Source organism: Cucurbita maxima, unplaced genomic scaffold (assembly GCF_002738345.1).
Source record: "Cucurbita maxima cultivar Rimu unplaced genomic scaffold, Cmax_1.0 Cma_Scf00079, whole genome shotgun sequence".
Classification (NCBI taxonomy): Eukaryota; Viridiplantae; Streptophyta; class Magnoliopsida; order Cucurbitales; family Cucurbitaceae; genus Cucurbita; species Cucurbita maxima.
The window spans coordinates 352,577-367,079 of record NW_019272095.1 but is presented as its reverse complement, the minus strand read 5'-3'; the positions used below and the strand labels follow the sequence as shown (position 1 = coordinate 367,079).

The 14,503-nt window shown below is 39.5% G+C and overlaps 3 protein-coding genes across 3 annotated transcripts; 1 reads left to right on the top strand and 2 right to left on the bottom strand.

The window, feature by feature from the left end:
* Positions 1–1,830: 1,830 nt before the first annotated feature.
* LOC111472601 (phosducin-like protein 3) lies at positions 1,831–5,921 on the bottom strand. The gene is made up of 5 exons (XM_023118220.1): positions 5,748–5,921; positions 4,052–4,331; positions 3,560–3,703; positions 3,243–3,448; positions 1,831–2,196 (listed from the first exon to the last, which is right to left on the bottom strand). The coding sequence occupies exons 2-5, from the start codon at positions 4,297–4,299 to the stop codon at positions 2,033–2,035; spliced, it is 762 nt and encodes a 253-aa protein (XP_022973988.1). The 5' UTR covers positions 4,300–4,331; positions 5,748–5,921; the 3' UTR covers positions 1,831–2,032.
* Positions 5,922–7,699: 1,778 nt separating this feature from the next.
* On the top strand, positions 7,700–10,876 carry LOC111472599. The gene is made up of 3 exons (XM_023118218.1): positions 7,700–8,228; positions 9,610–9,870; positions 10,546–10,876. The coding sequence occupies exons 1-3, from the start codon at positions 7,845–7,847 to the stop codon at positions 10,732–10,734; spliced, it is 834 nt and encodes a 277-aa protein (XP_022973986.1). The 5' UTR covers positions 7,700–7,844; the 3' UTR covers positions 10,735–10,876.
* On the bottom strand, positions 10,806–13,662 carry LOC111472594 (11-beta-hydroxysteroid dehydrogenase-like 5). The gene is made up of 6 exons (XM_023118213.1): positions 13,366–13,662; positions 12,534–12,726; positions 12,374–12,459; positions 11,615–11,746; positions 11,377–11,541; positions 10,806–11,289 (listed from the first exon to the last, which is right to left on the bottom strand). The coding sequence occupies exons 1-6, from the start codon at positions 13,546–13,548 to the stop codon at positions 10,957–10,959; spliced, it is 1,092 nt and encodes a 363-aa protein (XP_022973981.1). The 5' UTR covers positions 13,549–13,662; the 3' UTR covers positions 10,806–10,956.
* Between the last annotated feature and the right edge of the window lie 841 nt (positions 13,663–14,503).

The following is a 14,503-nucleotide window of genomic DNA, read 5'->3' as shown; positions in this document are numbered from 1 at the left end:
GCTCTCCTTTCAGAAATCGTTCACTAATTTCTTTGGTTTGTATTCTCTCGTAGGTCATGACGACAAGAAAATTTACACAAGCAAACGGTCGTGGGATCAGTGCCAAAAACACAAACTTGCTCTCAGACTCCTCTTTGACGGTAGTCACTCACTAATTGCTCTGGTTCTAAAGTCATGATGGCAACAAAACTTACACTAGGAGATGATCGTGAGATCAGTGCCAATATTTGATTGTCTTTCACCGCTCAATAAATATGTAACGATCCATGCCTATGATTCAAAATCCAAATTCGGCACCTGTTGGCTCTGACATTTTCCTGCAACATGGTCACGTTACCAACTTCTTGCTTCTTAAGAATGAAAACTATCTTCACATATCAACACAAGTTCTTCCCGCATATTTTTGTCCTCACTCATGCATCCCAAGAAAATTTCTAGATGTCACCCAACATAGAGTTGCTCCAAGAAAAGCACACTTAACCTTGAAGATTCTTATTATTGAGCCATCGAAAAGAAATGCGTACTTTGTTAGTATAGGTAGTAACTTGAACTTCCTTTTAAACTTTTTTTTGTCATCCTATCCCCAGGACCGCTCTCATTCAGATGTGGTCCTAGTTCATTTATGTACCCCTCATTTACTTGGGTGTAATATACCCACCAGCTTTCGCCTTAGTTCGTCCCCGAACTACATCTTAATAGGAGAGGTATGACTTTAATACCATTTGTAATGATCCATGCCCAGAAGTGAGGAATACTAACTTCATTGGTATGAGGTCTTTTGGAGAAGCCCAAACCAAAGCCATGAGAGCTTATGCTCAAAGTGGACAATATCATACCATTGTGGAGAGTCGTGTTTATCTAATATGGTATCAGAGTCATGCCCTAAACTTAGCCGTGCCAATATATTGGCAAATCCTCGAATGTCGAACAAAGGACTCCAAAAAGAACGAAGAAGTCAAGCCTCTTTGAAGGTACGAAGGCAGTAAAAAATGACTAAGATTCCAAAGGAGTCAAGCCTCGATTAAGGGGAGGCGTGCTTTGTTCGAGGGGAGGTGTTGGATGATGAAAGTCCCACATCGGCTAATTTAGGGAATGATCATGGGTTTATAAGTGAGAAATACTAACTCCATTGGTATGAGGCCTTTCGGGGAAGCCAAAAGCAAAGCCATGAGAGCTTATGCTCAAAGTGGACAATATCATACCATTGTGAAGAGTCGTGTTCATCTAACATGTTTCACGTTTTGGAGAAAGATTTTAATACTTTACTTGAGAAAAGTCTTTTCCCAAGAATAAAAAAATGTGCGTCTTTTGTGCAATCTCTAAGGCATCTAACTCCAATTGCTACTTCACTTCTATAGGCAAGGGCATCTAACTCCAATGGCTACTTAGGGCATCTAACTCCAATAGTACGACATCGCAACTCAAGACCATGGTACATGCATAAGATAATTGTATTTGTACTTCTATTTAAGGCAAGACATTCCTGTACGATCAACGACGACATCGCAACTCGAGACCATAGTACATGCATAGAATAATTGTATTTGTACTTTTGTTTTAGGTAAAGACAATGCATCCTTGTACAGTCAACGAAAACATCACAACTCGAGACCATGATACACGCATAGGATAATTGTATTTGTACTTCTATTTCAGGTAAAGGTAAGACATCCTATACGGTCAACGACGACATCGCAACTCGAGACCATAGTACATGCATAAGATAATTGTATTTATACTTCTATTCAGGGAAAGGCAAAGGCAAGGCATGGAAAGTCTATGAGTGTTGGCAGAAATTTAGAAAAATTCTAGAATGATCACCACGTATTGTTCAATTGGCTTCATTTTAGGCTTAGATTTGATGCAATTTGAATATATGATGAGTCAACATCCACATAGCAGCACACATCACATAAGTATACATTATATAATAAAACATTCGATAGAATGAGCAATAACCAAACAGTACTTTTCAATCTCCAGCAACTAAAACAGAGGGCGTTAGAAAAGAAGAACCCGATCGATTCAAAAACTAATCACTCGAAGACCCATCGTCAATCCCATCTTCATGATCTCTCACCACTTTCTCGATTATCTTTCTGCGTACGCCTTCGAGCATGGATTTTCTCGATTCATCGTTTCCAGACTGACCGTCATTAAGCACTGGGTCTGCTTGACAAAGAACTAATGCAACACCTGATAACCATCAACCAAGAATTAGATGATCATTTGCAGGATATAAAGAGCTTGCAACACAAATATGGTCAACAACTTAGTACAACTTCAGATACATGGTTTCAGAAATTTATCATCTGGACATATCCTCCATAGTTAGCAGATTTTAGCAGATTCTTCAAGTAAACTTGACGGTTTTGAAGGTATTGAGAGGGAGGCCCACATTGGGACTAATTAATAGGATGATCATGAGTTTATAAGTAAGAAATACTATCTCCATTGGTACGAGGCTTTTGGGGAAACTAAAAATAAAGTCATGAGAGCTCATGCTCAAAGCGGACAATATCATATCATTGTGGAGGTCCGTGGTTCCTAACAAAGCAAAGTTTGTATAGTTTCCGTTGCACACATATCACACAACCCCACGGAAGTTTCATCATATTATTATTATTCTTTTGTCAAGAAACCAAACACCCATTGAAAAAAAATGAAAGAAAATATACAAGCCCACATAAAAGGAGTCCATCCACTAACTACAGAAAATGACTCAAACCCAAAAGAATCAAACATAGCTCATACTTGCAAAAAAAAAATATATATTGGGTAATAGACACCCATGGACACAATAAACCTAGCAACCTTTCTTTCAAACCTCCTCTTATGATCTCTCAACTTCCCAAAATATTCTACCATTTCTTTCTAACTAAATTCTCCGCAATACAAAAAAGAAATAAGTCTAATGCAAAATCCTTCCCTTATCCCAAAATAGGGGGAGAACCTCCTCAATCATAGTGCAACAAACCCTGTCTCGAGCTAAACATAACCCAATGAAGCCTTGAATTCAACTTCACAAGTCACAAAACCAACGGAACTCGATGGCTTAGAACTCAATCATATAACACAATTTCAGACATACGAGGAAAGTGATAACATGCTTTCAAATATCTAGCCAAAGAAGAACGCTGACCATTGAACAATAACACAATGATATATAACTAACTAGAAAGAAGTTGCAGAGGACACAAACCAAACCAAATGGGCATTCTTAGTTGTATATAAATGTGTACCTTCTGGAGTGCATCTTCTGCCGAAACTTCGAAGGCCCACATAATTTGCTTTCACTGCACCATTGTTGTAAACTAACAAAGTAGGAAGATTACAATCTGGGTAGTTGGGAATGCAATCTGTGGATATTATTTTAACAAATTTTGTGGCTGGATATCTCGTGGCCAGTTCTTGCAAACAATTCATCAACACATCGCATTCTTGAATTCTATCATGAGATCATAATATAACATAAAAAGGATATTAACACACCATAGAGTAAATGTCAACAGAATGTAAAGAACATAACAACATTTGGGGCGTTGGTCATGGATGGTACCCTTCTTTGTAGAGAATAACAACAACCCAAACATCAGATGGAGCCTGTGAAACCTCACGCACAAAATCTGACCCTGATATTGGATTTACTGATCCAAATTTAGAGATTTTAGCTGCTTCTCTAATCTCCACCAACCTCTTTTTCCTATCCCAAAAATAAAGTTGCATCAAATTCAGAGATCTTGTAATTCTTTTGTAACAGAATGTCAGAGGATATCAATTCAAGTAAGAAATTGGATGAAGAAGAAATATTAGGGAATGAATTAACTAAAAAACAAGATGGTGAAAAGCTAATTAAAGAGAAAATCTCATACTTGTTGAATGGAGAAGAAAAATTTAGATTTCCTTCAATTAATAAATTTATGACACTCCTGGCCACCAAATTGACCAATTCAGCATCAACTGATCTCAGTTTTTCTTTAGTTCTACCAGCAATGAATAAAATTACACAAAAGCAACAACCAAACATGAAGGTTTAATGAAGAAAACCAACCTATACTCTTGGAGAAAGTTGTCATCATCAAGATCTAGATCATCCTCAAGGTCTTCAAGCTCCTCTTCAGTCTTCTGATCAATCCAAGACTTGTCTTTGGAGACGGATGCCTCATCTTGGGCAGGTGTGAAGGCTGGTGGCTTGAATGGAGCAGGCTTTGGAGGTAGGTTTCCCAACTTTGTCTGAATATCATCCCACTGAGTGGAGGCTCCTTCAACATCCTTGTACACAAAGTGATAATCACCCATTGTTTAGTGAGTTCTACAAGGTACAGGCTTTTCTGCAGAATATACTCAATTTTGTGAGGATCAAGTGTATAATCTTGCAAGAGGTTTATTTCAACACTACAACTAAAACCCGTAAAAGAAAATACAAAAGCCAAGAACAGAGTATGAAAGAAAAGGTTGAACCACCCTAAACTAAAATATAGTGATTGTTTAAATTCCCCTCATGAAATATTAATGGTGAAATTTAGACCCTCCAAAGCTCATGTGTATAAAAATTAGATCATTTTATTAACATGGTTCAAAATTTAGGTTCTTTTAATTTTTATCATCTTAAATACAAAAACCATGCTTGCTGTGTGATACTGAGAATGGTTTTTACCCTTCCATGGTGGAGCTTGAAATTGAAGCCAAAAGTGATATTTCTATCAAATTCTGGAGCATTATGAAATCTTAAATATTACAAGAAAAATCATAGAAGAAAATTTGGAAGCTAAGCAAACCCTTATTTATTTTCTTTTCTCCACCTCCTTTATTTTCTTTACCGTCCATGAAACAAATTTCCAGGTACTATCTCATAAATGTTTAAGATCAGAAAAGCTTTACCTTTATATCAAACACACAAAAACTGAACAGTTTTGATATAGAATTCTAGAACTATACTTCTGTTGAGGATTGTTGGGAAGGAGTCCCACATTGGCTAATTAAGAGGTTTATCATAGGTTCATAAGTAAATAATAGATCTCCATTGGCATGAGACCTTTTGGGGAAATCAAAAGCAAAGCCATGAGAGCTTATGCTCAAAGTGGACAATATCATACCATTGTGGAGGTTCGTGATTCCTAATAACTTCTGTCGTGGATAGTCAGATTTGATACCATCTTGAACCAATTAAGTAAAGAAAAATACATATTTGGAAATATAGATATCCACACTTGTCGCAACAGGAGAGAAGCTGAAAAAACTTAAAAGCTGAAAAATGCAAAAATAAATAAAACAGGACAACATATCCTAAATTGAATGTGTCCATACACATATATGGGTCAATGCGCACAAGTATTTTCAATTTGAAACAACCATATCCATAAGCAGGTTTTAGTTTTTCAAATACATTCTAAAAGACGGTCAAATCCAATTCATGCCACTTTACCTATAATTATTATGAATTTCCATCTAAGAAGATGGGTTTCTGTAATTCCCAACAACATAAAAAATGGATATTGGAATTAGCCAGGAAAAAAACCACCTAGTGAGATAAAGATAGGGCTCAAATTCCAAACGAAGTAAATTTGCTAGGAATGATAAGCGGAAATCTGCCAGTAGGGTATGGCTCAGCCAGATCGGCCAAGATCTATCTAGGTCATTCAACACATAGTTCGAATCACAAGATCGGAAGTGTTCGAAAAAGAATTATGAATCATACAAGAGGACAAAATTATGGAAAATAGATTTGATCCAACTTGATAGATTACCGGAGAGAAGGAAATAGATTACTGAGAAAGAGGCGGCGTGGCTGGCGGCGGTGTCGGCGGCGAGAAAGAAGAGAATTGCAGAAGAGAAGAGGGAGGGATCGTCACGGGCCACTGTGCGTGCTGGGTGCAGCCCACCGTAAACGAAAGAAAGGGGAGAAGAGCCAAATCGTGGACAGATTAATGGAGGTGGCAGCTACAAGGGCTGGAGGCGACTGTGACTCTTATTATTTATTTTAATAAATTATTTAAAAAATATATAAAGTTACCGGTGTTGTTATTGTTCGTCACTGTCTCCTATTTTAATCCTGACGGGATACTATCATCATTAGTATGAGGCGTTTTGAGAAGTCTAAAAACAACGCCACGAGAACTTATCCTCAAAGTGGACAATATCATATCATTGTGGAGAACCGTGATTCCTAACATAGTATCAGAGTCATACCCTAAACTTAGCCGTGACAATAAAATCCTCAAATATCAAACAAAGAATTGTGAGTCTCGAAGATGTAAGTCAAAAGTCACTAAAGTGTCGAATAAAGGGTGTACTTTGTTCGAGGGCTCTAGAGAAAGGAATCGGGTCTTGATTAAGGGGAAGCTATTCAAGAACTCCATAAGTCTCAGGGGTGGCTTATAGTGTACTTTGTTCAAGGGGAGGATTGTTGAGGATTATTGGGAGTGCGAGTCCCACATTGGTTAATTTAGTGGAAGATCATGGGTTTCTAAGCGAGAAATACTATCATCATTTGATATGAGACCTTTTGAGAAGCCAAAAAACAAAACCATGAGAGCTATACTAAAGTAGACAATTATTTTTTATATATACATATACATATATAATACATATCGCTTTCGCTACCTCCTCATCTATTGAATGAGACGTTGCTGAACCATAATTCAGGATGAACCGAGTGTAACAGGTCTTAAAATAATGGTATATTTGATAAGCGGAAGGAGTATTATATTAACTAATTGGATTTATAAGTAAGGAATACATCTTCATTGGTACGAGCTCAAAATCATCAGAGTTTATGTTCAAAGTGGAGGTTCGTGAGTTCTAACATGATATCAAAACTAGCTTTTCGAGAAACCATGTTCTTGAGCATTTTCTTGATATCAACACATTGGGTCGACATCATACCAACAATTATTCTAAACATACTATACATTATTGTAAAACATCGTCTATACATCCTCGAATTCTCACAAACCCAGATTGTCAGATTGTTCAGTAACAAGTCAGGAACAAATTCATCTACCCAATTTGTTCAGTAATAAGGTCAATCAAAATGTAGGTTGGGGTTGAGAATCTGGGGGCCAACGAGGTTGGGGCCTGATTTTCCAGCAATGATCGGTCAAGGTCAATCAAAATGAGGAAAAACAGATGATTCTCTAGAAGGATTTAACATCGATTGATCATTGACTCAATATCTATTATCTTGCCACTGAACATTACAACATGTCTCCTGAAAGGTCAACAAAGGGCACCTCCCTACACACTAAACTGAAAAATCGGACCCCTGAACCAACAAAGCATTCCATTGAATGAAGCCCACTTCCTTCCGGTAAAGCAACTTTCGGGATGGAACTCTTGCTCACAGGCTCCCTGAAACCAAGAGAGGAGACAGAAGATGCATAAGATGCAGAGGATACTATGGATGAAGAGTGAGCCTCTCTCCTATGTCTAGGAGTAGAGAAGAGGGCACGACTGATAAAGCATTTCTTTCAACCGATTCAATTTAGGTTCAGAAAAATGAACCCAACCCTATCCGGAATGCTAATCCAACCCAACCCAACTCTTATCGTTTAGGTTGGATTGGTCCGGGGTGTCGTGTTAATGTACACATAGAAAATCAAAATATTGAATGAACAACAAAACTTTGGGGCCACGTGAAACCATTGACACAACGTATAAGAATTTGGTACACATATTCAGATCACCGGCGCTCCATTTTCATTGACCCTTTCCTGTTATCCATTTCATGTGGTCTATGGCAAATCCTCCATTTTCTCTCTCTAAATCCCTCTCTCTCTCTCCTCCCCTGCTTCTTCTCTCACTGTCATTCACCTCCTCCATTCCCCTTCCACTTCCACCTCCCAATGGCCGTCAATTCCACTAACCTCACTTCCCATTTTGCCCTCCCTTTCCGCCGGACCCACCCGATCTCCTCCCCATGCACCGCCGCCCTTCCCATTCTCAAACCCGGCCTTCGTCGTTCCCTTTTCGCCTCTCCTCCTTCCGGTCCCCGGAAAATCTTGTGCAAAGCGTCGGAGGTCTCGGTGGCTGAGGAATCGTCGGCGTCTGGTAACTGGGTGCCCGTGGTTCCGTTGTCGGCGCTGCCGAAAGGGGAGCGGCGCGTGATTATTCAGGGTGGGGAGACGGTTTTGCTGCTTTGGTATAAGGAGAAGATTTTTGCTATTGAGAATCGGTCCCCTGCTGAAGGTGCTTACACTGAAGGTCTCCTTAATGCCAAACTCACTAAGGTTAATTTCATTTCCTCTGTTTCTTCTTTTCTTGTGACTGTCAGAATTGTAGAATTATCTGAATTCTGCCGTTGTTTCATATGATTCATAGAGAATAACTGTGATGATTTCCGAATTGGGGAGGACATATTTTCCTGATTTAGAGAAGATTAGGTTCGTTATTGCATCAAAGACGGTTAGGAATCACGAATCTCCACGATAGTATGATATTGTCCACTTTGAGTATAAGTTCTCACGGCTTTGTTTTTGGTTTCCCCATAAGGCTTCGTACCAATGGAGATGTATTACTTACTTATAAACCTAGGATCGTTTTCTTAATTAGTTAATGTGGGACTCCCTCACAACCATACTCCTCTTGAACAAAGTATACCATAGAGCTTTCCTTGAGGCCTATGGAGTCCTCGAATAGTCTCCCCTTAATTGAGGCTCGACTCCTTTCTCTGGAGCACTCGAACAAAGTACACCATTTGTTCGACACTTGAGTCACTTTTGACTACACTTTCGAGTGTCCCAATTTCTTTGTTCGGTATTTGAGGATTCTGTTGACATGGCTAAGTTAAGGGCATGACTCTCATACCATGTTAGGAATCACGAATCTTCATAATTGTATGATATTGTCCACTTTGAGCATAAGCTCTCATGGCTTTACTTTTGGTTTCCCCAAAAGGCCTTATACGAAGGGAGATGTATTCCCTACTTATAAATCCATGATCATTCCCTTAATTAGCCAATGTGGGAGCCCTCGAACGAAGTACACTATTTATTCGACACTTGAGTCACTTTTGACTACACTTTCGAGGGTCCCAATTTCTTTGTTTGACATTTGAAGATTCTATTGGCATAGCTAAGTTAAGGGCATGACTACGATGTCATGTTAGGAATCACGAATCTCCACAATGATATGATATTGTCCACTTTGAGCATAAGCTCTCATGGCTTTGCGTTTGGTTTTCCCAAAGGGCCTCATACTAATGGAGATGTATTCCTTACTTCAAAAAGGGCCTCATACTAATGGAGATGTATTCCTTATTTATAAACCCATGATCATTCCATTAATTAGCCGATCATTCCCTTAATTAACCAATATGGAACTCCCTTCTAACCATCCTCAATATGGACAATAGATTCCTTTTCTTCTTTTACAATGGTACGATAGAGTCAATTGGATCAAGCTCGATTTCACCTAAACACCAAATAGAATGGAAATGTTCAACTCCTTACGGCTGGATAGATAAAACTTTGGTTCTTACTCATTCAAATTGACTGTTGGGCTTCAATGTTCTTCATATTTATCAGCATTTCAGTTTTTGAAACTAGAATAAGTTCTAATGCTTGCAATGTAGAACACTTCATTGAATGATCATACCCTTTCTCTACTCAGGATGGCTGTATTGTCTGTCCAACGACAGATAGCACATTTGACCTCCAAACTGGAGACATCAAGGAATGGTATCCAAACAATCCTGTCCTCAGAGTCCTCACACCAGCCTTAAGGAAGCTTTTTGTATACCCTGTAAAAACTGATGAAAACAACATCTATATCAACATGAGAGGAAACGTGATATCAGATTCATCTGCTGAGATTGTCTTCAGTGGGAAAGCTCAACCCGGTGTAACTGCTACCGATGTCAATGTCGATGAGGTAACTATGGAATTGTTTAGTCGAACGTATTCTGTTTTTTTGTCGATAGTTTTCTTCGGTTCTTGAACTTCTACTTTGTGTTATGTCCATGTCGACGAGGTAACTATGGAATGGTTTAGTTGAACGTATTCTGTTTTTTTGCTGATAGTTTTCTTTAGTTCTTGAACTTCTACTTTGTGTTATGTCTATGTTACCGTCGAACATATTCTATTATTTTGCCGATAGTTTTCTTCAGTCCTTGAACTTCTCCTTTGTGTTATGTCCATGTCGACGAGGTAACTATGGAATGATTTAGTCGAACATATTCTGTTTTTTTGCGGATAGTTTTCTTCAGTTCTTGAACTTCTACCTTGTGTTATGTTCATGTCGACGAGGCAACTATGGAATTGTTTAGTCGAACGTATTCTATTTTTTTGCCAATAGTTTTCTTCCGTTCTTGAACTTCTACCTTGTGTTATATTGATCGACAAGGTAACTATGGAATTGTTGAGTTTGTTTAGTCGAACGTATTTTGTTTTTTTTTTGCCAATAGTTTTCTTCCGTTCTTGAACTTCTACCCTTGTGTTATGTTCATGTCGACGAGGTAACTATGGAATGGTTTAGTCGAACGTATTCTGTTTTTTTGCGGATAGTTTTCTTCTGTTCTTGAACTTCTACCCTTGTGTTATGTTGAAGGTGAAAATGGTGGTTGATGAAGAACTTGAAGGGTTTGGCTTCACTGGAAAGAATGAAGTAATAAATGGAAAGGCAGCAGTGATTGGGTTCTTGTTGTTGTTGGATTTTGAGCTCTTAACTGGGAAGGGTCTTCTCAAGGGAACTGGATTCTTGGACTTCATTTATTCTGCTTCAGATGCTTTCAAATAGATGTAAGTTCATATTCTCTTCTGCCTTGGGAAATGATATCATATCTGTTCTTGTATACTATATACAATAGCAACAAAATAGATGCTTTTTTTGAACCAAAAAATTGTGCCCATCTTTTATTGAAGTTTACAGATGAACTCGACTCAGAAAACGTACTGTTTATTCAACTGATAATCAGATCAAAACATTCATTAACAACATTCTATAGGAAAACTTGTGATTTCATTCCAGCTTCTGGGCCTGTAGGCTTTGTGGTGAGTTAGGGGCAAGTAGTAGTCGTCTAGGCGACGCTCCCTCCAAAACCAGCCTCCCGCTCCCGCTCCCGCTCCCACTGGCTTCATATACGGGCATTCCCGTCCCGACTAGGGATGTCTTCCTCGAACCGTTACTCGAAAGTAGCAACCTGAACGTCCAGTTCAGGATGTTGGGTGCAAACATCCTGTATAGCAGGAAGATGTCATACCAGCTTGGATACTTCACGTATATATTTCCTCGACACGCCCCCGACACAATCAGCTTTGCAAACTCCTCAACCGGGCCTCCGGTTACATGCACCTGAAACACAAAAACGAACCATTCATTCATTTCATTTGAAGACTGGCCAAACCAAAGATCTGTTTAGTTTAGTTTAGTTTAGTTTACCTCTCTTTCTTCCTTTCGTTGCATTTCTGCACCATCTTCCACCATGAACTTGCCTCTGGTCATTTGACTTCCAATCCAACCATGTGTGGCAATTGTTATCCCAACATCATCTTTCACTTCAAATCTCAATGTCTCATAGAAATTCACCAGTGCTGCCTTGGAAGCCTGTTATAATTGAAAAATCGAGTCAGTTTTCTGTTGATTGAGATATGCCATTAGTGAAGAACTGTAGACTTACAGAGTACAAACTCATCCGTGGCAGAGGTAACCAGGTCTCGACCGATGCGTTAACAATGACTCGACCATTGCTTTGATGAAGATACGGTAGAGCCACCAAAGTTGGATAGACATTTCCCCAAAAGTTGATATCCTGCACTATGAGATACCATCATTAGCCATAGAAACATCTCGTGTTCTTCACTCCCCGCTTTCATTTATGGGATTTTTGTTAAGAACCACGACTCTCCACCATGGTATGATATTGTCCATTTGAGCATAAACTCTCAGGACTTTGCTTTTGGTTTCCCCAAAAGATCTCATACCAATGAAGATAGTATACTTTACTTATAAACTCATGATCATCCTCTTAATTAGTCGTTGTGGCACCCCACCAACAATCCTCCCCTGGAACAAAGTATACCATAGAACCTCTCTTGAGGCCTATGGAGCTCTCGAACAGTCTCCCCTGAGGCTTGACTCCTTTCTCTGGAGCCCTCGAGCAAAGTACACCCTTTGTTCAACACTTGAGTCATTGAGGTTCACAACTTCTTTGTTCGACATTTGAGGATTTTATTGACCTAACTAAGTTAAGGGCATGACTCTAACACCATGTCAAGAATAACGACTCTCCACAAGATTGTATGATATTGTCCACTTTGAGCATAAGCTCTCTTAGTTTTTTTGGGCTTCCCCAAAAGACCTCGTACCAACGTAGATGTATTTCTTACTTATAAACCCATTATCGACTCTCTCCCAACAATCCTCGAAAAGTTCTTACCATCAAATGGGGAAATATTGATGTATCAGTAACTTCCTCAAAGTAGAATGTATGTCCCAAACTAGCCGTGTTTACAAGATGATCCACTGCACAAGAACAAGAGTTGCATAAAATAACTGTAAATCCAGTTCTTCAAAAGAAAGGGAGATCGGAAAGAAACCTCGTCCGAAGATATTAACAGTTTCAGAGACGAATCTTCGACAGTCATCTTCTTTAACAACATCAGCCGCCATGATCAAAACTCGTTTAGCTCCCATTGCCCTCGCATTCTCACTTATGATTCTTAGCCTGTTCTCCCTCCTCGCCACCAGCATCAGATTCGCCTTCCTTTTCGCATACTCATAAGCTATTTGCTGCAGTTTAAACATTTTGGTTCATAATTCTACAGCTACCAATTTACTTAACAAAAGAAGTTGAAATAGCTCAGTTGATTAGAGCGTGTGGCTGTTAACCAAAAGATCGGAGGTTCGACCCCTCCTAATAGTTAGTTAGAGCGTGTTGCTGTTAACCACAAGGTCGGAGGTTCAACCCCTCCTAATAGTTGGTTAGAGCGTGTGGCTGTTAACCACAAGGTTCGGAGGTTCAACCCCTCCTTCTAATAGCTCGGTTGGTTAGAGCGTGTGGCTGTTAACCACAAGGTCGGAGGCTCAACCCCTCCTTCTAATAGCTCAGTTGGATAGAGCGTGTGGCTGTTAACCACAAGGTCCGAGGCTCAACCCCTCCTTCTAATAGCTCAGTTGAATAGAGTGTGTGGCTGTTAACCACGAGGTTGGGAGGTTCAACCCCTCCTTCTAATAGCTTAGTTGGATAGAGCTTGTGGCTATTAAGCACAAGGTTTGGAGGTTCAACCCCGCCTTCTAATAGCTCAGTTGGTTAGAGCGTGTGGCTGTTAACCATAAGGTCGAAGGTTCAACCCCTCCTTCTTCTGAGGTTCAACCCGGCTTATGTTTATGTATCATCGATCAAGAAGTTAAAAGGCTTGAGCGAACTACCTCTCCAATGCCGGAGGAAGCGCCGGTGATAATGACGACTTTATCTTCCATACTCTCAATATTGAAGGAATTGTAAATCCACTCACAGGCGTTGATGAAGGACAATGCCGGCCATGAGAACGCCAGAATCACCAAACTCGCCGGCGGCACCACCAGATTCAAGAAAGAGTTGATCAACTCCATCTTCTTCTTCTTCTTCGTTACATAAAACAAAATGTGTTCCGACTAAGAAAACCCTTCTCTGTAAAGGGAATTTGGATAATCTCTGAAGCAGAGAGATGAAGAAAAGAGTGTAAAAATGGCGATTAGGTGAGAGAGAAGAAGGGGCGGGCGCACAGAACAGAACAGGTGGTGAAATGCATGAGCGAGGCGGGGGACACGCGGAGGGGTTATGACAAATGGATGCTACTATGACTCATTTGGAGTTTTATGTAAAGGATTGAAATTAGCACCATATCTTTCGCACCCTCCTTCCTTATCGCTACCAAAAAGATGTCCATAAACTAAATATTCTTTATAAAAAGATTGTCAAAGGATTGAAAACTCCTCTCTAGCGTTTTAAAAACTTTGAGGGGAAGCCCGGAAAAGAAAATCCAAAGAGGCCAATATCAAGAAAATCCAAAGAGGCCAATATCTGTTAGCGGTGGACTTGAGTTGTTACAAATGATATTAGAGCCAGATACCGGGCGATGTGCTAGTGAGAAGGCTAAATACTAAAGAGGGTAGTTATTAGACGTACCTTCGAGGAGGCTTGACTCCTTTTTTTGGAGTCCTTTGTTCGACATTCGAGGATTTGCCAATCTATTGACACGACTAAGTTTAAGGGCATGGCTCTAATACCATGTTAGACGAACACGACTCTCCACAACGGTATGATATTGTCCACTTTGAGCATAAGCTCTCATGGCTTTGCTTTGGGCTTCCTAAAAGGCCTCATACCAATGAAGAATATATTCTTAGATTATAAACCCATGACCATTCTCTAACTTAACCAATGTGGGACACTTTCATCTAACAGCTAGCAGTAAGCTACCTTGAGGGGAAGGCCGAAAGAACTAGCAAGAAAACCTAAAAAGGGCAGTGGAAGCTCAAAAGAAAAGAAAGAAAGAAAAGAAAAAAAAAAAAAAAAAAAAAAAAA